Genomic DNA, 22,879 nt, shown 5'->3' with positions numbered 1-22,879 from the left:
CACATATACACAATATGCAGATACATTCCACACACACACACACACGTACATCTCATTGTTCTCTCCCTCTCCCTCTTTCCCTCTGTCTCTTCTTCCCAATCCTCCATCTTCAACCAGCCTAGCCCTAATGGACCATATACTTTATTAAAAATATATAGTTACAAATGCCATTGTCAGTCTGGGCTCGGCTTGGGGGCCCAGAGGGACCACAGGGAGGGAGGGCCCTCATCCTACTCCCGGGTGTCCCACTCCTGCACCCAAACCCAGCGCTATCCAGGAGCCAGGACAGCTGGCTCTGAGGGCCCCCAGCCGCCAGCCAGCTGCGCAGGGGAAGGGGCTGGCCTGACGGGTGGGGAGGGGGACGGATGCACAGCGAGGGACAACTCGTCCTGCAGGTACAAATGGCAGAAGGTGGGCTTGGTGCCTCCATCTCTCCCTTTATGGATATTTACAAAAGAAAGTCATGAGCAACAGACTCCACAGTCATGCAGAAGAAACGCACCCCCCTCCCGCCCCCCAAGCTAACCACCGGCCCCCCCAGAACCCCAAGATGCCCACCCCCCCCAACAGTCCAGCCGCCTTCCCCAAGGTTCTGAGAGCAAAGGGTGAATGTCCTCGAAGGGTCGGTGGGAAGAGGGAGGTGGGCCTGGGGTCCCTGAGTCACCAGTGGGTGGGCGCTGGGCAACCTGGGCTGCCCAGACTGAAGGCAGCCTGGGCCGTTCCCAGGCTTGGGTTCTGGAGCCAGTAAGAAGGGGTCCCCCAGTTTCCGAAGCCCCCCCCACTTCCCTCCAGAAGGTCCGCGGAGCCAGGGTGAGCTCTGTCCTGAGTGTGCGGGGGGGTCCTGGGATCCCACCCCGGCAGAGGCTCTTGTGGGGAGCGACGAGGGCGGGCCTGGAGGTCAGATGGCGGACTCCCTGCGGTAGGAGATGTTGTCCAGCGGGAGGGTGGCTTGCATGCGCTCCAGATCCAGGTGGCTGCCAAACTCCAGCATCCGGATGATGCCCGCCTCCTCCTTGGAGCCCGCCTCCAGGCCCAGGCCCGCGGCCACGGCGGCAGCGGCCGCGGCCTCCTCCTCCATCTCCTCTTCCTCCTGGCTCATGAGGGCCAGCTCGTTCTCGTAGCAGAAGGCACTTGGCGGGGGCGGCGGGGCGGGCAGCACGGTGATCTTGCTCTCCTGCAGCTCCCGGGCGGAGCAGCAGGGCGTGCCGGCCACCTCGTAGGTCTTGTGGAAGCGCGAGTAGTCCACCTTGTAGTGGCTCTTCTCCTCGAAGACCACGGGCTCAAAGCGGTGGCCCCACAGGATCTCGCTGGCCAGGTAGGAGCTGCGGGCCTGGGTGGTCATGGCAGTGGCCTCCACCATGCCCTCCAGGATGACCACGATCTCAAAGTCCTCGGACTCCAGCTCCTCCTTGCCCATGCCGTACAGGGGGCTGTCCTCATCGATCTCGTGGACGATGATGATGGGCGACACCAGGAAGATGCGGTCCAGGCCGATGTCGTAGCCCACGTTGAGGTCCCGCTGGTCCAGCGGCAGGTACTCCCCCTCCTGGGTCATGTAGGGCTTGATGAGCTGGGCCCGCACGTGGGCCTCCACGATGTGGCTCTTGCGCAGGTTGCCCACGCGCCACATGAGGCAGAGCTTGCCGTCGCGCACGGAGATGACCGCGTGGTGGCTGAACAGCAGCGTCTGCGCCCGCTTCTTGGGCCGGGCCATCTTGGCCATGATGGTGCCGATCATGAAGGAGTCGATGACGCAGCCCACGATGGACTGGACCACGACGGCGATGACGGCCAGCGGGCACTCCTCCGTCACGCACCGGAAGCCGTAGCCGATGGTCGTCTGCGTCTCCACCGAGAACAGGAAGGCGCCCAGGAAGCCGTTCACATGCATGATGCAGGGCTTGGGGGCCGCCGGGGCCGCCCCACCGCCGCCGCCGCCGCCGCCGCCGCCGCCGCCGCCGCCGCCTCCCGCCGGGGACCCCGTCGTGGCCCCTGCCGGGCCAGCCTCCAGGTCACCGTGGAAGAAGGCGATGCACCAGAACAGGAGGCCGAAAAAGAGCCAGGAGACGAGGAAGGCCGCGGAAAAGATCATGAGCATGTAGCGCCAGCGCGTGTCCACGCAGGTGGTGAAGATGTCCGCCATGTAGCGCTGCGACTTGTTGCTCAGGTTGGCGAAGTAGACGTTGCATTGGCCGTTCTTCTTGACGAAGCGGTTGCGGCGTTTCCGCCGGGGCACGTGGGCCTGCCCGTTGCGGCTGTGCCCGTGCATGTCCTGAAGCCGGCGTGCTCACCTGGGAAGACGCAGGGCCTGGGGGGGGAGAAGCCAGACACGTGAGATGCCGGGAGTGGTGGCCTCTGTTGGGGGGCGGTTCTCCTAGGACCCGGGGGACCCAGCTCAGGGCGGCAAGACACCCACCCAAAGATGCTCAGGAGGGGAAGAGCCTGGACCAGGACGCAAGGCTTCCATCCTGTGCAGAGAAAGTTAAGGTGGTCCTGCCGACAGGGAGGGAGTGCAGGGGCCTGAGCCGGTGCCTCCACGGCCAGCCCAGCTCCAGGATTGAGGGCTGCTGGACCAGAAGCCGAGGCCACCAGGATCCAGGTCCTAGTCTCAGCCTCTCACGTCCTCCCTCCCCAACTCCCGCTGCACAACCGGGTCTCCTTTGCTTGATGTTCCGATGTTCTGGAGGCTTCCTGATGCCCATCTCGGCATCGTCCTCCCGACATTTGTCCCACTTGCCCTGAACAGAGGGAGTCGTGAATGCTCTGGGCCCCTGCTCATCTCCCTGGGTCCAGCCTCTGCCCTCTTGGGTCTCTCGGGGATGGACATTCTCCTGTGCAGTCCAACTCAGCAGCCACTGGCCCCCTGTGGCTCTTACACTTAGTTAACATGAAATAAAATATTCGCTTCAGTTCCCCAGGGGCCACATGTGGCTGGTGGCTGCCATGCTGGTCAGAGCAGATATAGGGCACTTCATCATGGGAGAAGGTTCTGTTGGGTAGGGCTGGGACCCATGGCCCCAGCTCAGTTCCTGTCCTGACCCCAGACTTGTTGGGAGCAGTGGTGGGGGAAGGCTCCAATGTGGTGTTCAAGACAGAGGGGAGCTCTGAGCTTGGGCTCCTGGGTAGGCACCCCTATTTCCATATCGCAGGTGGTAAGTGAGTCCAAATCCAGGCATGGCTAACTCTTCAGCCCCAGGTGCTGTCAATATCGAATAGTTCATGGTGTGGAGACCTGGAGTAGCGGAGGCAGACGCCCCATCATGTAGCTTTATATCCTCGAATAACTTATTTTAACTCACCGAGCCTCAGTTTCCTCATCTGTAAAATGGGGATCAAAATCCCGCCTCGCAGGACCCCAGGAGATGGGAGGTGCTCTGTTAAAGCCAGGTGCCCTCCTGCCTTTCCACTTCCAAGGAGCAGGATAGGCTGGTGAGAGGCAGGATTTGCCTGTCAGCATCCGCAGCTGTTTCAGTGGAGGTGGCCTCTCACCCTACCTGGTGGTGGGCCATGCCAGCTGGGCCCATGGCGGGCAGGCCCCCCTTCACCCCTCCCTTCCACTGGGGCCCCAGGAGAGAACTGGTGCTGCCCGGCTGGCAGGGCCGGGGTTGGGCACGGGCCCGGGTTCCTAGTAACGTTTTGGCCCAGAATTATATAAGGCTGGAAGTTTCTATTTTCTGTTCTATTCTTCTTCCTGATCTAATTGTGCATCTGTGGCAATGTTTATACACTTCCCCGGTTCAGGACAACTCGGTTGCCGCAGCAACCAGTGCGCGCCAACGCTGTAATTTAGAGATCAACAGCTTCAGAGCTGCCTCTTCCCGGGAGAAACTCCCTCTCTCAGCCCAGGGAGAGTGAACCCTGCCCCCACCGCCTCCCCCGCGGTCACCCCACCCCGACTCTGGATTCTTCTTCCTCTCCACCTTAGAAGGAGTTCCCTGGATCCCACAGTCCTAGATTGAAGTCCCGGATCCACTATGTAACTTGGGCAAGTGACTTGACTGTTCGGAACCTCAGTTTCCTCATCTGGCAAATGGGACTAGTGAGACCCATCAGTCGGAAAACCTAAGCAGTAATGACTCTTAAGAGGTCATGATTTTAGCTGGTCGTCTCAGACCCTCTCTGCTACCTCCCCTAGAATCCCAACAGCCAGGGCTCCAGGTGGTAGCCCTGAGGAGCTTGGGGGCCAAGCGCAACGTCTAGGCCGTACATTGTTTCCAGGGAGGTCTTCCCTCGATAAATAGGTCCCTCTCTGCTCTGTCTCACCATCTCAAATGCCTCCATTAGCACCACGGAGGATCCAGAGCCAGAAGGAAGGGTTTCGAGATCACTGATTTCAAGACCCTCATTTTACATCTGAGGCCAAGGATGCTCAGAGCCAGGATGAACTTGCTAAGGGTCCCAGAGCAGGAAGCAGGGGGGGCGGCCCTGAGCCAGTCTCCTCACTTCTGCTCCCCGGAGAAGGTCAAGATACTTCTGGGGAGAGGCGGTTCCTCCCTGGAGAGGACTGGGGTAGGGCTTAGGGCCAGGAGAGAGGGCAGCAGCCCCGCCGGGCAGGCCCTGGGCCCACCAACCTCAGGTTTGCAGGGTAGAAGCAGAAGGGACAGTGTAGGGACCAGGGACTTTTTTTTTTGTCATAAGGGCTGCTGTCCCCCATCCCCACCAGCACCCACACTGCAGCTCATTTCCCCACCTGTTGGGAAAGCTGCCTCCAGGCGCAGGTGTTCCCCTAGACTTGTCACCCTGTGAGAGGCGTCTCCCTGAAGCCCCCGGGCTGGTGCGGACCCCGCCCCTCGTCCACAGTGACCTGCTCACCATCACTCCATCACCACGGCAGGAGCGGGAGGCCCAGCTGCTGGCACCCGCTTGAGGCTGACCACACAAAGTGAGGAGGGTGAAGCCTGGCATGTGCCTGTGGGTCACAATCCCCAGGAGACGCCCAGCTTTTCTGTCCCTAATTTGTCACATGGAGCTTCCCGGCGAAGGCACAAGGGCCCAAGAGAAAAGTGTGAAAGAGGAGGGGACACAGATCACAGGAGAGAGGCCACACATTGACAGCTAGGTACCATCCTCCTCCGAACAGAGATGTTTTATTAAGCTAGAGTGAGCGTGCAAGAGCGCCCTGGCTGTTCAGGTGCCTGTGTCATGGCTACAATTAAGCTTACTTTTCCGCAAGGCAGGGAGCTGGTCTAATCCGCTTGCACTGAATGTGAGCCGTGACACCTGCTGGGGAGGCGGTTTCTCGGATGGCGGCCCTCTGGCTGTCTGGCTTGGGGGCCTGGACAAGTCCCTCTGCTTCCCCACCTGGGCACTTCCTCCTGTTGCTGTCCTTTATTCTAGGAGTGCATCCTGCAACTCCTTTCGTGGTGAACTTTCTTTCTCTGGGGAATTTTGGGGATGGGAGATGCTGGCTGCTTTTTTTTAAAGGTAACATCCTTTCTTGGCAAAGTGAGGAAATGACAACGCTGTGCAAGTTACCAACTTTTGTTTTTAGTTTCGCTGTGCTGTGAATATCTAGACTCTGGACAAGGGGAAGTTGAGGCTGAGAGCAGGGCTGTGGCACGTGAGTCAGCAGCTGGCAAAGGATACCTGGGCCTCAGGGAAATAGTGAAGGTGACCACAGGGCTGTCAGCTGGCGGGCACCATCGCTGTCCTGCCCCTTCCTGAGGAGTTAGGGAGGGCTGGACCCTGCCTGCCAGGGGTTCTGGAGAGGCAGGAGGACCACCCGCTCCTATGTCCTCTTAGGTTTTCCCTATGATTTTATGACACCAAATGCCCCCTCCTTGCTCACAGCTCCCTTTGCAAAGAAAAAGCCAATGAAGTTGCAGCAGCCCAGCAGCCTCAGCAGCCTGGGGAGGCTCTGCACACAAATCTCCCCACGAGCACCTTCACCGCTTGTGGGAGACACGGTGGCGTCTGCATGCACATCACACAGGCCCTCTGGCTCCCAACAGCAGTAGCAGTGGGTCCTGAGACCCGAGTGAGCAGGCTCAGGCCCTAGATGGCAGGAGGGAGGGAGGAAGGGGGCAGAAGCCCACACGCAGGGAGACCTTAGCCTGCCTACAGGACTTTAAGCATCTCATTGATGTTGGCTGGGACAACAGGGGAGGTGAAGTGACTTGCCCAAGGTCACACAGGTCAGCCGTGGGGGGCCCAGGTGAACCCGTCATCCCTCCCGGTGGCCGCCCTCAGAGAAAACACTCTGAAAATGCCAGCTCTATGCCAAGCGCTCCCTGCTCTCTCTCGCTGAAGCATCACTGCAGCTCTTTGTTAATTTAACAAGTATTTATTAAGCACCTACCACAGCAACAAGCAGGGTTATTATTTCTCTTCCCAGCTGAAGAATCACAGGCTGGGGGTGGGGGTGGCGGAGCAGGGATGAGGATGGGGTTCACACAGCAGATGTGGCAAAATCGGGATTCCGACTCAGGCTTGGCTGGCTCCAGGCCCGGCTCACCCTGGTCCCCAGCCTCTGGCCTTCCCTTCACCTCCCAGAATGCCCTGCTCAATCTGGACCCCCTCATGCCTCTCCCCAGCCCTCCAGACTCAGCCTGAGCCCCTACTTTTCTTCAAAGCCTTCCGGGGCCACGCGGCCAGCTGCCAGCCCTGGTACCCCGAATCCCCTTGGGTCTCACTGTCTGCACCACTCGGCTTCTTTTCAACTTTATGAAAATAATGAGCTGCTTAAAGCATCATGTTTGGGGTGGCAAGGCCTGGTTCTCAGGCTCAGCTCTGTCAATCTCCTAACAGACCCTCTGTGGACCTCAGTTTCCTCATCTGCAAAATGGAGATGCTGCCAACAGTACCAACATCACCAGGCCACGGTTGAGCAGAACGTGATAACCACTATGTAATAGAAACAACGGCTGAGGGTTCAAGAGGGCATTGCAGGTAAAATGCAAAAGAGAGGAGATGCTGCTGCTGCTGCTGCTGCTGAAGAGGATGATATAAAAACAGTGGCCCCGGGGGGCAGGGAACCGGCTTCAAGTCCTGCCCCCACCCCCACTAACCACGCCAGCCAGGCCCTCCTTCTCTCCATCTGCAAAATAGGGACCCTCAATGCTCTCTGGCGGGAGAGTTGGGAAGTTGTAATGAAACAAGGGCCCAGCACAGTCTGAAATCAGGCAGGTGATCCAGTGGGTGTTGCTCAGCCTGATCAGCCCTACCCACCCCTGAGCCCCTCTCGGGCTTGGAGGGGAAGCGGACCCTTGTACCAGAGGGAGCACCCACAGGGCGGTGGGGGCGGGGTGGGGCCGGAGCGAGGTGTGCAGGGGGAGACTTCCCTGGGAGAAGTGGAAGGACTAACACCACTGTCCCGTTTCCCGGCGTGTGAGGAGCACAGGGCCTGCCCCACTCCAGCTCTGGCCACGGCCTCTCAAGCCTGGACTGCTTGATTTGGGTGGGGGTCCTTTCAACTGGAACACATGGGGATTTGGAGCGAAAGGGCTCACATGTGGGCAGCTGAGCCGTGCTTCTCAAAGAGTAAGAGGGAGCTGAGGCCAGATCTAGCCATGAGGGTGTCCCCTCCTGCCCAGGGCCCTCTGCTGGCCCCTGTCCTGCTCCTAGACCCTGGGAGGTCTAACTGCCCTCTCTTGATGCATCTCGAGAGCCCACATCTTGCCCCTCCCAGTGCAGTGACTCTGACTCTGGAGTCCCTGTACCACTTTCTGACTATGTGACCTTGGGCAAGTTACTTAACCTCTCTGGTCCCTGAGCTGCTCATCCTTAGGTGGGGCTAACAGTATTCCTTAACCCAAAGACTGTAATGAGAAGAAAACGGGGCTCGTGCACATCGGGTGCCCAGCAGCAAAGCAGGTGGTTGGGAAGTGGTCTTCCCTCGGCCCCCTCCCCTGGATTTCAGATGTCGTGCCTCAGAGCCCCCCACGCACCCATCACACACCTGTCCAACCTTTCCTCCTGCACCAGCACTAGGGAGCAGGTGAGTAAGAGCAGTGGCCTCAGACTCCACAGAGCTGGGCAGGAGTGGACTGGGTCCTGCAGGGTCCTGGACCTCGGAGCCTCTGGGTGTTCGTGTGCAGAGAAAGAGAGAAATGCCTACCTTGCCGGGTGGTCTCGAGGGCCAGATGCAGATTATCAACTGCCAGAAAAGTGCAGACCACACAGGGGGTGCTCAACAAACTCTGTTCCTCCCCCACACCTTCTTCGGGGCCCTGAAATCCCACCACACGCGGCCCCTCCCCCGCTGGCCAACGGTGTGACATTGCAAAAGCCACACGGAGTGTTTAGTACGCACTTGCTCTGCGTGGGCTCTGAGTGCTTTACACTGATCAATTCCTGCCATCCTCACCATGACCTCAGAGGACGTTTCCATTTTCATCCCTACCTTAGAAATAAGAAAACCAAGGCACAGAGAGGTTCAGCAACTTGCCCAAGACCACACAGCTCGTGGGTAGTGGAACCAGGATTTAGAACCAAGAAGTTGATGTCAGAGCACATTCCTTAGACTCTCTGCTCTCCTGCCTCAGAGAAAACACTATCACATCAAAACTTTCTTCCACTTAGTAAACATTTATCACACCCTCCTAGGGGCCAGGTTGGGTCCAGCCAGTCCTCTTGGGAGAGGAGAAATTGTCATAGGGCAAATTGGAGGTAGGACCTGGGTCCCTGATTTCAGGTCCACAGAGCCAGACACACGGGCAACACTGGGCTCCAGAGGGGCTCTGAGGGGTGTGGGATGAACTGGTTCATCTCTCCAGCTCTGCATCCCACCTCTCCCTCCCAACCACTCAGCCAGCCCGCGAGCAGGTCAAGAAAGCCAGAGCCCCAGGAAGTCCTGCTTACAGCCCAATGGGCAGGTGCTGGGGGCTGGAGGACCCAAGGGCCACTGCTCCCACCTGCAGGTGTGCCCTTTGCTGCACTGCCGAGGCCTGGCCCCCAAAAGGAGCCCCTTCTAATGGCCACCAAAGAGGTCCCCCAAACACCTTTGCCTTCCTGCCTTCAGGAATCTGAGGGCAAGGGCAGATCCCCGAAGGCTTCTCTTTTCCAGAACCACCTCAGCTCCCTGACTGGTGGCGGGACTCAAGCCCCCACTGCCGTGCTGTGACTTCTATCAGCCTGCTCTGCTGTGCTCTCTTCCTCCAAAGTCACTCACTCAATTACTACTGCACACTTGCTGCAGGTCTGGCAGAGCCGTGGACTCATTGGCTTAGGCCTCAGCTGGGACAGACGCTGTCCCCTTAACAAGCACTTGCACAGGCGGCAGCCATAAGCCGTGATGAGCTGCTCGAAGGATGAGTGTGATGGGAGAGAGAAGACAAGGGGCTCAAGTTTGATGGGGGTCCCCGAAGGCCTCTTACAGAAAATGACATTTAAACTGAGACCTGAGTAGTAAGTGGGAGCCAAGACAATCAGGGAATTGTGTGTCTGTGCGAAAGGTGGGTGTAGAACATTCCAGAAAGAGTTGGTGTCGGAGAATCTGCAGCAAGGCCAGACAGCAAAGAGTGAAGGGAGCAAGAGAGGGAGTTGCCCAGTTGAGGCCCGGAGGTGGGTGTGGGCAGGGTGGTGGCTTTCATCCTCCTGGCCATGGGAAACTGGCAGGTGGTCACACATCGCCTGGTTTGATCTTTTAAACTTTCACGTCACATCTTTATGACACAGAGGAGTAAGCAGTAATATACTAAACCCTTTTGTATCCACCATCCACCTTCAGAAATAAGACGCCCTCAGTGCGGCCCCAGCGGCCCCCTGCCCTTGTCTGGCCACGCTGGGATGAGATGTGCAGGGCACAGCAGACACTGGAGGCCAGCAAGCGGGCGATGATGGTGCTGCTACCCAGCCGGGCGATGATGGTGGCGTGGAGCTGCCAGGGTGGGGGCAGTGCGGCCCGAGAGAGGTCAACAGTTTGGGGACACATTCTGGACAAAGGGTCCCGGGGTGCGGCGGTGGACTGGGTAGGGGTTGGGAAGAGGGGTGTCAGGACTAAGGAGTGGTAAGAGGCTGGGAGGGGACCAGGTTTAAGGAGTGACGGTTCCTAGCGTGTGGTGGCCTTGGAATGTCCACAGGGGGAGTCCATGGCATGTCAACCCCCCGGGATCGGGCAGGGTCAGACTCAGAAGATCCTGCACGCCTGGACGGCGCTGGAAGTTATGAGAATGGATGAGATCACGAGGCAAGAACGCCAGGTGAGGAGGAAAGACGGCCCTAGAGCAGCACTGGGCGCAGCAGAGGGAGGCCAAGCGGCCGAGGGAGGACAGCGGAGCCACTGAGGCCAGGAGCAGAGGGAGCTGTTGCAGAGCTGCCGAGCTGGCCCTGACCAGCCAGGCCGCCTGGGCCAGCGGCCCACCTCTCTTCCCCACTTGGAAGCCCTCTCCTCCCAGCCAAAAAGGGTGAAAACACCTCATGGGCAGAGAAGGCAAGGGGCTTGGGGGGGGTGGTAGCGGCTGTGGTGGGCCAGGGGCAGGGGCAGAGGTGACTTCAGCACAGTCCATCCTGGCACCCCGGCCAGGGGTGGGTGTGGAGGTGGCTGCCAGCTCCACCCCTCCATTGCCTCGTCCTTGGTTTCTCAACAAGCAAGACTGCAGGGGCTGGGGCTGCTGATGCGCACTCCCCCCACCCCCCTGCCCAGGATTCCCTGCTGGGCCCGCAGGCTGGACCTAAGAAGAGCTGCAGGGAGGACGGCGGTGGGGAAGAGGGGTCAGAGCCCAGTGCCCGAGCGCCAGGGTAATTCAGCAGAGGCCACCCCTGGTGGCTTCGGAGAGCCATGGGGCTATCTGACACCTGTGTGGGCTTCTGGCCCTGGGCCCACAGACCGTCACGCACCAAGCAGCCAGGTGCCAGGTGTGCCCAGCCCAGCCTGAAAGCAGCCTGCTGCCCAAACACGGCGGCCCACCCCGCAGCCCTGAGAAAAGGAGGGGGAGCCCGGTAAGGAGCCGTGTGGGTCCTTGAGATGGGTTTTTAAGTGAAAAAAGGCAACGGTGTTGAACACTGAGTATAGTATCTACTGTTTGTATAAAAAAGGAGAGAAAAGAAATTTATAGACACACGTTTGCCGGTCTGTGCTTGTCTATGGATGGAGACCCGGGAAACCGGTGACACTGGCTGCCTCCGGGGAGGGGAAGCAGGTGGCTGGGGAAGGGGTGGGAGGAAGAATTCTCACTGTATTCCCGTTTGTGTCTTTTTAATTTTAGAACCATATAAATGTATTACCTACAAAAAAAAAAAGACATAGAAAGTTTTAAAATTAGTGTGTGCATTTGTGCATTTTCCCCAAGAAGGGCCCTAGCGTTCATGAGGTCCTCAAAAGGAAGCCTGAGAACACTTCAGGTGGCGGGTGGCTGTGGAAAGATGTCTTAACCTCTCTAACTGGCATTCGTAAGATGGGGAGGAACAAGCCCCACTTCACAGGCAAGTCGCAGCCATGAACGGCGGCAGGGGAGGGTCAGGGTTAAGAACCGTGATGTGCAAAAGCCTTCCCTGAAGGGGATGGCTTACCATGGGCTCCCGTTCTCTCCGCAGCCCCCTCCAGGGCTCCTCTGAGCCCGCAGTCCTCCCAGCAGTTCTGATGGGGGCCGCTGGCTTGCCCTTGCCTCCCTCCTGGAGTCCTCCAGGCCTGGGGCGGGGGGCCCTCTCCAGGTTGCCCCTCTTCCAGCCTCTCTATGCAGAAGCCATGCAGTGCCAGGCTCGGCCTGGACTTAAAACACCACCCGGCCCCGGTGGCCCTCCTGACGAGCCACCTCGGCTCCTGCTCCAGCGTCTGCTCAGCCTCTTAGAGGCATGGCAAACCCAGCAGAGCGAGACGGAAGGCCCCCTCCCCGGCCTCCCCCACCTCAGTCTGTGACCTTCCCGGGCACCGCTCAGGCATCACACCTGGGCATCCTCCTTCCTTCCACCCTCCTCCAACCCCATCGTCATAAAAATGGCATAATCACCACATTTTGTGTTTACTCAGGCCAAGCCCTGGCCACTCCTTTGACCCTCATGACACCCAGGAAGTGGGTGCTGTTATCTTCACCCCTGCTGGGGGTTCAGGACCTTCCCCAACAGGTGAACCTCGGGATTGGGACCCTGCCCCTGGCTCCCCAGCCAGTCCACCCAGCCTGCAGAGCCCTCCCTGCTGCTCCACGCCACATCGGCGCCGGACGCAGGCTCCCTGCCTCCACTCCCCGTGCAGACCAGGCCTCTTGGGGCTGAGAACCCATATCCCTCCTCAGCTGGGAGCTGTCTGCTTCCCACCCTCTCCACTCCCGCCCCGACCCCCAGCCACGCGGGCCGTTCTGCTTGCCCCTCTGGGTCTTTACACTGGCTGCCCCTTCTGGATGAAATCCTCCAGGACTCCTCTGCTCACATCTTCCTACCATTCAGGTCTTGATTCAAAGGCCGCCTCCTCCAAGAGGTCCCCCAGGCGCGCTCTGTCTGCGTCCTGATCTTCCTGCCAGCGTTAATCCCATCCGAACCGATTTCAGTGGCAGTCTCCTTGAGGGCTGAGACCTTGACTCTGCTTCACCCCGAACCCCAGTGCCCGGCACATGCAGCCACAATAAACAGCTGACAACTGACAAAGAAATAAGATAATTTCAGCCCGTCATGATTCCCGTGAAGGACCTAAGCAGGGTGATGTGACAGAACGTGACCAGGGAGGAGCTATTTTTGTCACCAGAGTCAGGGAGAACCTCTCAGTGGAGGTGGCCTCTGGGCGGAGACCAGAACGAGACCTTCTGTGGCGCTGGAGGGAGGCAGGACGTCCAGGGCCTTGGGCCTGGGCCTCGCCCTCCCACAGAGCACCGGCTCCTCCTGGTGTCCCCCAGGTGTCCTCCCAGAGGGGCCATGCAGGGCGTCCCTGCTTCATGCCCAGAGTCCTAGGCCCATAAGAGGAGGTCGAGGTCAAGGAGCGGGGAGTGCTGGGTGGGCCGCGTGCAGGACCAACAGGAGACGGGGCAGACAGGCCCCAGAAGGGCCAGAGACAGCGGTAGGGACACCCTGTGTCCAAAGAGAGGGACAATCGCTATCAGAACACCTACTGTGCGCAGGCGAAGCGCCACACCCTCCCTCATCATCTCTGACCCCCGGGCAGCTGGCTCCGGAGGCCGCAGACCCTCAGAGACCCCTCACTGGTTCCTTCCTTCATCCATCAGCCTAAAGGTACGCTGAGCAGGCACGGCAGCTGCTCTCCTGCCCCCTGTGTCCCCAGCACAGTGCACGGCCTTCCCTCAGAGGCTCTATCAGTTGTGGAATGAACGAACATTTATTGTGCACCACCGGCATGCTGGGAGAAGAGAAAGGCGTAAGACATCACCCCACTTGCTGAGCTCTAAGTGCGTGAGGACAGGAAGAAAGGGTGCTCCCGGCCAGAGGGGCTGCAGCGAAGGCCCCGGGGAAGATGCGGGGCACCCAGGAGAGCCAGCGCTGAAGCAGAGCTGGGCCCGACTGGGCTGGGCAGAGAGCAGGACGAGCACCCCGGGGATGGGATGGTTTGTGGGGAGGCGCAGAGTGGGCTGCTGGGTAAGAGAAGAGAGGTCTGAGGACCAAAGAGCAAGCAGCCTGCAATTCTCAGCACGTGTATTCTTAGGAACCAAGCATCCTGGAGAAAAGGAACCTGGGCTCACAGGCCTCCATCAGCAAGGCCTCCGGGATTTCCATACCGGGCAGGGGCTTTCAAACTTTCTGGCCAAGACCCGGAGTAAAAACAAGCACACTGTATACTGCTACTCATTATATAACACAGTGGAGATATTTTAAAAGTTGAAACAAGAGCATCACAAAATAACACTCCACGCTCACTACATACAAGTGCTTAGAATTTTTTTAAAATTTCTTTTTCTTTTTCTTTTCTTTTCTTTTTTAAAAAAGGCAGTGGACTCACTAACTCAGTTTCACAACCACTACTGGGTCAGGACCTGCACGCCACTTGAAAAACACCTACCTTTTGGGTGCCTAGGAGCTGTGAACAGGTTGAGATGGGATCTAGGGCTTCTCTTGAAGTTGCAACTGACTGTCCTTGGATCACAGGCTTTTGAGGGGCACAACTGTGGGCAGAGCTGTTCAAGGTCATGGGAGGATATGTGGAACCGTGGCCCTTAGGGTCACAGGAGCTCTGTACTGTGGCCCAAACAACAGGGACTCTGGGTTCTGGGTCCAATCCCTTCCCCCGGCCCTGTGTTAGAACCCACTGCAGATGCCATTCAGCGGTTGCTTGCACACCTCCCACGACACGGCGCTCACCCCCTCCTCAGGCAGTTCCCCAGAGTGTGGCGAGGTGGGGCTCTGCCATGCTGTTAATGCAGCTAGTGACTGTAGGTCGTTCCCACGACTGTCTGTCTGTCTGTCCTCCCCTCTGTCTCCTGGCCTGTCACCTTAGGGACCCGAGCCAGCTCCAGGCCTGCTCTCTGCCCTGCTTGGTTCCCTCTTGTTCCTGGTGCCAGCTTCTGCCCCATGTCTGGGGGGTGGCCCTGGAGCTCAGCCAGAGAGAGGCTCTTTCCAAGGTCAGGTGGCCTCAGGATCTGCAGCTGCACGGCCTGGCGCTGGTGCTCAGCCAGCCCTGCCCCCACCCAAGTGGGTCTGGAGGGCTCAGCAGAGGTCAGGTGCTCACACTCAACATAGCTAGAGAAGCAGTATCTGAAAGCGATGGCCAGGGACCTGGAAGTCTGCCCAGAGTGGCCACTGGGTGGTCAGGACACAGCAGCTCATGTCAACAACAGGCTCAAGAGACCTTCCCATTAACCCTCAGATACAGGGGTACAAGCCACCCTATGGTTCAGGGGGCAGAGGCTCAGAGGTGAAAAGGCTGCCCAAAGCCACACAGCTGCACCAGGGTGGAGCTGGACTTGAACCCAGATCTCCTGTTTCCCATTCACAGGCCTCAGCTGGGATGACGGAGGCTGGAGGGGAGACGCCTCAGGGGAGCCAGGGAAAGCTGACCACCCTCTTGGAGGGGGACAGGCTAGATTCCTTGGGCCCCAGAGAGCAGAGCCAAGGCCGAAGTGTGCATCAGTTAGCAGAACCCTCGAGACATACGTGGGCTTCCCAGGAGATGGTGATCGCGCCTCCAAAGGGTGTGGGGGCTCTGGTGCCCATGTGTCAGAGTGAGTGTAGCCCCTTCTGTCCCCATCCACATCACCTACAGCCAGGGCCCCCTCTAGCTCTGCGCCGGCCACCTCCCCTCTGTGGCTTCACGGAGTTTCCAAATTGCTGGCCCATTCCATCTGTCGCTCAGGCTGAGTGGCACCTTCACTCTCCCTTCTTCTCAGGCCCATGGTGGGAGAGAAGCACCTACAGGATGTTTGGGGCGGGGGGTTGGAGAGGAGCTGTAGGGTGGGGTGGGGAGGAGACTTCGCTGGGGTGTCCCAGAGGCCAGACAGTAAAACTTGGTGCCAATTCTGCCACTGAGGCCAGGCTGGGCCAATTCCCCTCCCCAGGCCTCAATCTCCCCATCAGTAGAATGGGATCAGCCCCTCACAGTGCAAGGACGCCCTTCTCCCTAGGGGCCCCCTAGCTAAGGTCCCTGTCCACCCTAGCAGCCCAAGTAGAGCTAGGCGGGGTAGGGCTCCGAGAACAGATGGGGTAACAAAAGGAAAAAGCCAGGCACCTGCCTCCCCATCACCACAGGCTGTCCCTGTGTCACAGAGGAGCAAAGAGAGGTTGCCGGGGGGAGGGTGACCTGGTGTAATGTCACTTGGGATAAGTGAATAGCTAAGGTGGGATGCAGATGCAGGCCCGACTGACTCGGGCAAACTTCCTCACTCAGCTGCACCCGCTGTGACAAGGGGGTGCTGGCCCTTCCCCCTCTCCAACCTGAGGTTTTCCCAGATCAGCCCATCCCTCCAGAGACACAGGGAGTGTCTGAGAGAGACAGGGGGTGTCAACAGCCCTGGGAGGGGGAGGCAGAGGGATTAGGAGGAGCCCTGGTCCAGCCCCAGCTCTGTTGCCATTGCTGTGTGACCTTGGGCAAAGCACCGTGGTCTCTGGGCTCTGCTGTTCCCTCTCCTAGCAGAGTGCTGGAGAAAAGGCAGACACAGGGGCAGAACAAGGCTGCAGGGTAAAGGTGGGGAGAGTTTCCTCCTTCGTTCAAGGCCTGGGGGTGTTTCTGCCCAACTGCGCCCATGACCCACCACCTCTCCCCTCTGCCCTTCTGGAGGTCCCCCACTGGGCCCACTTAGAACAGGCCTAGACCCAAGCTGCTGGCTGATAGGTTGCCGTGACAACACCAACTCCCTACACAGCTCCAGCCGGGGTCTAGACCACCAAGAGCCACCTTTCTTGGTATCCCCTCTCCCTGACCTGCCAGTGCCCCTTCTAGGCACCTCCCCTCCCCTGGTTCATGGGCCAGATGTTCTGGCTGCTGGCAGTAGGGCTGGTCAACCACTGGCCAGGTAGCTGCAGGCCAGAGTGGGGGAAGGGGCCAGGGAGAGGAAGGGGAGCCCCGGCTGCTGAGATGCACCTTCCCTCTTACAGAAGGCCAAACGGAGGGGCCCAGAATGGCTGGAACTGGGTGCATCCCAGCAGGACAAAGGACATATGGCTCTCCCTGTCAGACCTTGGGCAAACTCTTGCTTCTCAATGAGCCTCAGTTTTCAGGTCCGAAAAGTGGGAGTGACGGCTGTCACAGGACTAAGCGAGATCACGAATATAAAGCCCAGCACAGAGCCTGGCGCATGGGGGCCTTGTCCCCTACCTGCAGCTGGACCCCTGGGAAAACCTTTGCCCTTCTGCAAGCGATAGCACCATCCATCTAAGCAGCTTGCATGTATGAGTGTATGAGTGTGAGCACATGAGAGAAAGTGTGTGTGATAGTGAGCCAGAGCGTGTGTGACTTCGAGGGGGTGTGTGCTGGGAGGAGGTGAGGCAGGAGGATGCCCAGGCGAGCCAGCTTTCCTCCACCCACTTGTCCGGCCTGTGTGTCCTGAAAAGGAACAATGATCTTAGGACCAGATCCATCAGTTCAAATTGAGTCTATTTGTGTTGAGCCAGCGCCTCTCCTCCACTGAACCTCAGTTTCCCCTTCTGTGAGCCGAGTCAACCACTGATGCCCCGAGTCAGGTGTGACACAGGGACCAGATGGTGGCCGCAGGGGCAGAGCCGGCCCAGGCCTTTGAGCATAGGGGTGGGGGCGAGACCCAGTGCAGGCTGGAGCGTGAGCTCCCCTGCCCCTCTGGCTGCACCCCACCCACCACCCCGTCAGCCCCGGGTGCGCGCCTGCAGGAGCGCGCGCGCGTGTGTGACTCAAGGTCTATTCATAGCTGAGCTCCACCAGCTGCAGCGTCACAAGCAGAGGGGCCTCAGCCCATATTATTATTTCAATTACCATCTGAATTAAAAGTTTGAGCAGCGATCAGCCCACGTAGCGAGGCGAAGAGGGAGCAGGAGAAAAATCAAGATGAAAAGGAGAAGAAGGGCTCTGCTCAGAGATCCCCCCGCACCCCAAGGAGGGCTGAGTCGCCGAGGAGGCTTAAAGGTTATGCCAACCCCCAGGATTCGTGCCCGCCCTTCGCCCAGGGCCCAGGGTCCTCCTGGGAACGGGAGGAGCACTTGAGACGACAGCGCAACCGCAGCTACTCTGTGGGAACAGAAGATTTAGTACAGATTCTTGGGCAGGCGGATGGGCGAACCACGCTCAGAGAGGGTGATGAACGGACCCAAGGTCACAGAGGGAGCCACGCCCAAGGTTGCTGGCTCCAAGACCCTCTCTTTGCCAAACAGGTCCCACCTACAATTTCTTCCGGCCTCACAGGAGAGTGACAACTGTGGGTGGCCCTGGGGCAGGACCAGGGAGGACAGAGGTGGACCTGCTGTCCCTGCTGGTTCCTCTTCCTGCTCCCTTTTCCTGGTTCCCAAGGCTGACTCCCCCACCCACGGCCCTAGCCTCGAGCCAGCACTCCCCCCGCCCCCCTCCCCCCCCCCGCCACCTGCCAAACCGGTCAGCGGTCTGTACCCCTTGTCCCAAAGCTCACTCCACCATCAGCCCGAAGGCCCCGAGGGGGCAAGGCGACAGAGCCCTGGTCCCAGTCTAACTCTCTAGCCCCTTTCGGCACCTTCAGGCAGGCCGTTCTTTGTCTCTGAGCCTCAGTCTTCCCATTTGTAAAATGCGTTTTCCTCTTGGGCGCATGTCTATTCCTATGTCTTCAGAATGGAGCCCCTGGAGGATCTCTGAGGGGGTGTCACGCTGTGGGGGCGACACATCATCTCCTGCCAAAGCCCCAGCCCAGGGGAGGGACGTTTCCACTCCTTCCTCAAGGAAGTCCCAGGGACTGCCTCGGAGAATCAGACTGGCCCAGACTCCAATCCAGGCTCCTCCACTTCCCTGCTGTGTGACCTTGGACAAGTCACTGAGACTCTCTGAGCCGTGGCTCCCCCATCTGTAATATGGGGGCCTCAGTCCGACATTGTAGGCTTGCTGGGAAGGTTGGAGGAGAAGGACGGACAAGGACCTGGGGGGCCGACGTGAGCCTCCTTGCTGGGAAGCCAGTAAGTGCCGGGGCCGCCTCCCGGCTCCTCTCCAGACATCACAGACTCTCGAGATCTGGGAGGTGGGGATGTCACTCAACCTCACCCATGGAGCGGGAGTCACCCGGTCAGGCTCCCTGGCAGGTACTCAACTGGTTCTACTTGAAGAGCTCTGGGCAGGAGGAGCTCACTCGTTCATAAAACATCCGACAGATGCTCCCCGTCTTTCTCTACCTCCAGTTCTGGGAAGCTTCTAGAAGGGGCGATCATCTTCCATCTGAACCCCAACTCCAGCCTGTCTCTGACTGGGACGGCCTGAAACTGGCCTTCAAATGAGCCTGAAAGGGAGCGCTTCAAAGAGACCAAATGAGGGGTGGAATGAACGGCCAGGGATGGTGGAGACGGGGCAGCCGGGGGGCAGGAAGGGAGAAGGGAGGGAGCCAAAGGGCGCACTGGACCCTCAAAACTCCGGGTCTTGGCCGGGCTGGCCACATCCTCCGCAGGGGGTGTGTATCTGCCTGTCTCTCTGCCTACTTCCAGGCAGGGCCGGGATCCCGGAGGCCTGGGTTTAGGACCCAGCTCTGCTTCCTCCACCCTCTGATCAGCACTGTGACCTTAGCGGTGGGGGTGGAGGATCCACTTCCCTTTCTGGGTCTCAGTTTCCACGTCTGTAAAACTCTGGGCCTCAAACCGGCAGTTTAGCGACAAATCTGGTTTGAATTGACACACCGTCCTGCCAGCGGCTGGGATGGCTGGCCCCTCACCTCCAGCCCAGCATGCTGGGACCCATGGGGCTCCCGAGTGTCCGGTTTCAGGCCAGAGACTCTGTCTCTTCCCCCTGAACCCCTCTTTTGCGTCCAGTACCTCTTTCCCGTTTCTTGCTTTTGAGGGCTCTATCATCCCCATTTTACAGGTGAGGAGATGGAGGTAGAAAGAGGTAAAGTCACTTGTTCAAGGCCACAGAGAGCCATTCGCAATTCAGGACTCCTTCTCTGTGCCCAGGAGAGCAGCAGGACTCAAGGGCATCTTTTCTCAGGAGAGTCACCGAGATCTTGAATGGCCAACCGTTCTGGATACAGCTGTAGACTCTGCACAGGGTGGGGGCTGGGGGAGCTGCCCAAGGTCACAGAGCCAAGCCACCGCAGACTGGGGTCCTGAACTCAGGCTCCCTGCCTCCCGGGCCTCACCTCGCCAAGGGGACAGAAACACGGTCTGACCTCCTGCCCTGCCCGGAGAGCTCCAAGATTAGAGCCCTCGGCGGCCTCTCGGCCCTGCCTGGCTGCTCCCAGGAGCCCCTGATACCTGGGACGGAGGGAGAAGAGTGAGCAGGAAGACAGGAAAGAAAGTTGAGGGTTGGCCGCTTGCCCCCAGCCCTCTGTCCCTCCCTCTCCTTCTCTCCTCGTGCAGGGGGAGCGGCGGTGATGTAATGCGCTCGGCTTTGGTCCCGGTGCCAATCTCAGAAGAGAGACGACAGATTGCGTGAGCCAAATTTGGCATCCTAGGGGGAGAGGCATGAAAAGTGGAGATGTGGAGGAGAGGAGCGAGGAGCCTGGGGAGGTGCAGGAGAAGGCCCCCTGCCCAGCAGACCCCAAGACGCCTCCCCGCTTCGACTCCGGACCCCACCTCCTCCCTGGCCCACCTGGCCTCGGGGCCTCCCCTCCTCACTCTGAGAGGCCAGCCTGGCTGGTCCCCGGACCCTCCAGGCCCAGGGCTGCCAGGGCTGCCCCCCCCCCCCCAGCACACCGCTCCAGCTCCATTTCCCACCGCCGCGAGTCTCCTGGTTACCATGTTGCTGGTTGTCATGTCGCTTCCATGTCCTCGTGACTCAGTGGTCCCTGCAGAGGGCCCCCCTCCTCCTCACACCCCCCTCGGCACACGCCCCCGCCTCCCCCAGATCCACATTAAGAACCAGCCCGCCCTGTAAGCCTACACTGTTCCTCCTCCCCTTCCCTCTTCCATCCTAAGCTAAGAAATCCTTTCACCGTATCTCCTAGGGCTCCTTCATTCTCTGCTTTGCAAACGTCAGGTAAGAACCTACTATGCTGCAGACTTGTGTCAGCTGCTTCCAGAGACCTGACCTGGTCTGCAAATCATTCAGCAACCCAAAGAAGTCAGTGCCATCATCCCCACTTCCCAGGTGAAGAAACCGAGGCCCAGAGAGGTCCAGCCAGCTGCCCAAGGTCACCCAGGAGAAATTCAAGGCCAGCCCTGTCTATTCCCAGTCACTCCAATACTTGCAGGAGAGAGGAGCTTCCCTTTCCAGGGTATACCCAAAGGTTCCCGAGGACGACGTCCCCAGCCCCAGGTCCCCCTCCTCAGATGCCGGACACTGCCCTTCTTGGTCTGTCCTCTAGTTCAGGCCACGTTCCCCCTCCCCGTTAGCTATGCCTCTTCCCAGAAGTAAAATGAGTCTTTACTTCCATTTGCTCTGCACTTTCCCAGCCTGTAAACAGCCCTTGGCTCCCTTGAGCCCAGCCCCCCCTCCCTTGGAGGTCAGTGGGACAGGGACTGACTGCTGTCCTCATTCCACAGATGTGGAAGTTGAGGGCCAGGGAGGAGAGCGGCTTGCCCATGGTGCTGGCCCCTCTGCTAGCTGAGCAGACTTCTAGGAGCCCTAATGGGGGCTACCCAAGGCCCACTGCCCAGGGTGGAAAACCCCAGGAAGAGCCCATCCCCCAGGAAAGAACCAAGTAGAATGTTCTAGGTTCGGCCCTCCAGACTCCGATTTGGCTATAGGTCAACTCAACAGCCAACCGCCTTTGCTCCTGCCATGCAGCACGGCAGCCCTGAGCCCAGTGCCCCCTTCCACATGTTGTCCCCTCATCCCAGGCCACTCCAGGACCACAGTTTGGCTCTCAGGCCCCCAAAGTCCTGCCAACAGCTCTCAAAAGTCCCAAAGCCATGGAGGTCACAAGACTGGATGTGGGGGAGAAACAGAATAGACATTCTACGCACACACACACACACACACACACACACACACGGGTCTGGCTCCTCTCTGGACCTTGCATGTGTGGCCCTTAGGCCTCCCTCCCTCAGCTCTCTGTTCCCTCAACCTACTTCTTGGCATCCTCCTGCTCCGGAGGCCCCCGCCTGCTAACTAAGCCAGGCAGCCCTCCACCGGTCTCTCGCCCACCCCCACCATCCCCCTGCACCCTCTCCCCATCTTAGAGCCTGGGCTCTGGGGACACAAGTGCCATGTAGATGCTGGTCAGGGGACACTGGGCACGGTTGCAGGGAAGTTTCCCTACTCCATCCAGACCTCTCTTTCCCTGGTGCTCTCCATCTAGGGAGGGAAGGCACTCTGGCCTCCCTCTGTGGCCTGTCACCACCGCTGGGAAGCCTGAACTGCTTCATCCATCCCTGTCCACCCTCTCTAGGGTCTCAGGGCCCAAAGCAGGTGCTCAAAACGTGAGAAGAGGGATTTTGTTCTGTCAGGGCCATTTTGCAAACAGGCTGCAGTTGGGGAGGTGGATAGGAGACCCCCCCCCCCTTTGCCACAAGTCATCTGCTTTGAAACTCCTCCAACCCAGTGTGACAACTGGGGGTGGGTGGAGGCAGGGAAAGGTCACGGCCGGGGCAAGAGGTCCAGGCCCTTTGCACTCACCTCTACCCCCCTCCTGGCAGAAACCCAGACCTTGACGCTCCCGAGACGACGACGGACAGAGGACAGAGCTCCTCGGCTCTGGGGAAGTCGCCTGATCGCGCTGAACGCGCGCCCAGCGGCCGAAGCCCGGGTCAGGGGATAAGGTGCCGAGCGGGCGGGGCCCGAGCCTCCAGGCCCCGGGACACATACACATACACACGCACGCGGCGGGACAGACGGACGGACAGCGCCAGCGGCGAGCGCCGGCCGGGCTTACCGCGGGGCGCAGGGTCCGACGAGTCTCCGGGAGGCGGCGAGAGGCCGCTACATCCCACGGCGCAGTCGGGCGGGCAGCGTCCCGGGCCGGGAGCGGGGAGTCCCGGCGCCCCTTCCCCGCGAACTCGGCGGCCGGGCCCGCCCCCCTCCCCCGCTGCTGTGGGTCTGTCCGTCGGTCCCCCGGTGTCCCGGCCTCCGGGCCGTCCCGCGCCGCTCCCCGCCGGCCGCCCAACTTTCAGCGCTGCCCCGCGCCGCGCCCTCGGCGCCGCCTCAGCTTCAGCATCGTCGGGCCCCGGGCCGGGGCTCAGAGCGCGGGGGTCCGGGGACCCATGGCGCTGGAGCCCCCCGCCCCCGCCGCCTTCTCTCCGCCGCCCCCACGGTTCTCTCGCTGTCCCTCGGCGCTGTCCCCCCGCCCTGCGCTCCGCTCCCTGGCCCGCTGCGCTCGCCTCCGGCCCCGAGACCCCCGAAGCCGGCCGGCCCGGGCTCTGCCGCCCCCGCCCCCGTCGGCCCTTCGGCTCTCGGTCTCTCGCAGTCTCTCCTGCCCGCCTGGGTCTCTCCGACTCTCCCCGCGGGCCCCTGTCTTCGTCTCCGTCGCCCTCCCGGTCTGTCCGCTGCCTTCCTCTG

At 59.9% G+C, this 22,879-nt stretch overlaps 1 protein-coding gene across 4 annotated transcripts; it reads right to left on the bottom strand.

Moving 5' to 3' along the window:
• Positions 1–544: 544 nt before the first annotated feature.
• KCNJ4 (potassium inwardly rectifying channel subfamily J member 4) lies at positions 545–22,473 on the bottom strand. 4 transcript variants are annotated; one of them, XM_047786248.1, is made up of 3 exons: positions 22,257–22,430; positions 12,312–12,508; positions 545–2,308 (listed from the first exon to the last, which is right to left on the bottom strand). In XM_047786248.1, the coding sequence occupies exon 3, from the start codon at positions 2,267–2,269 to the stop codon at positions 899–901; it is 1,371 nt and encodes a 456-aa protein (XP_047642204.1). In that variant the 5' UTR covers positions 2,270–2,308; positions 12,312–12,508; positions 22,257–22,430; the 3' UTR covers positions 545–898. The 4 variants fall into 4 exon arrangements, with proteins under 4 accessions (XP_047642204.1, XP_047642205.1, XP_047642207.1 ...); XM_047786249.1 differs by lacking the exon at positions 12,312–12,508 and having other exon boundaries at positions 22,257–22,473; XM_047786251.1 differs by lacking the exons at positions 12,312–12,508; positions 22,257–22,430 and adding an exon at positions 22,001–22,064.
• Positions 22,474–22,879: the final 406 nt, after the last annotated feature.

The sequence above is a fragment of the Phacochoerus africanus genome, chromosome 7 (genome assembly GCF_016906955.1).
Source record: "Phacochoerus africanus isolate WHEZ1 chromosome 7, ROS_Pafr_v1, whole genome shotgun sequence".
Taxonomy (NCBI): Eukaryota; Metazoa; Chordata; class Mammalia; order Artiodactyla; family Suidae; genus Phacochoerus; species Phacochoerus africanus.
This window is presented reverse-complemented; position numbering and strand designations above follow the sequence as displayed.

Coding starts and splice junctions, on each gene's coding strand:
- KCNJ4 (XM_047786249.1), bottom strand. CDS start 2,269: ATGCACGGGCACAGCCGCAACGGGCAGGCCCACGTGCCCCGGCGGAAA.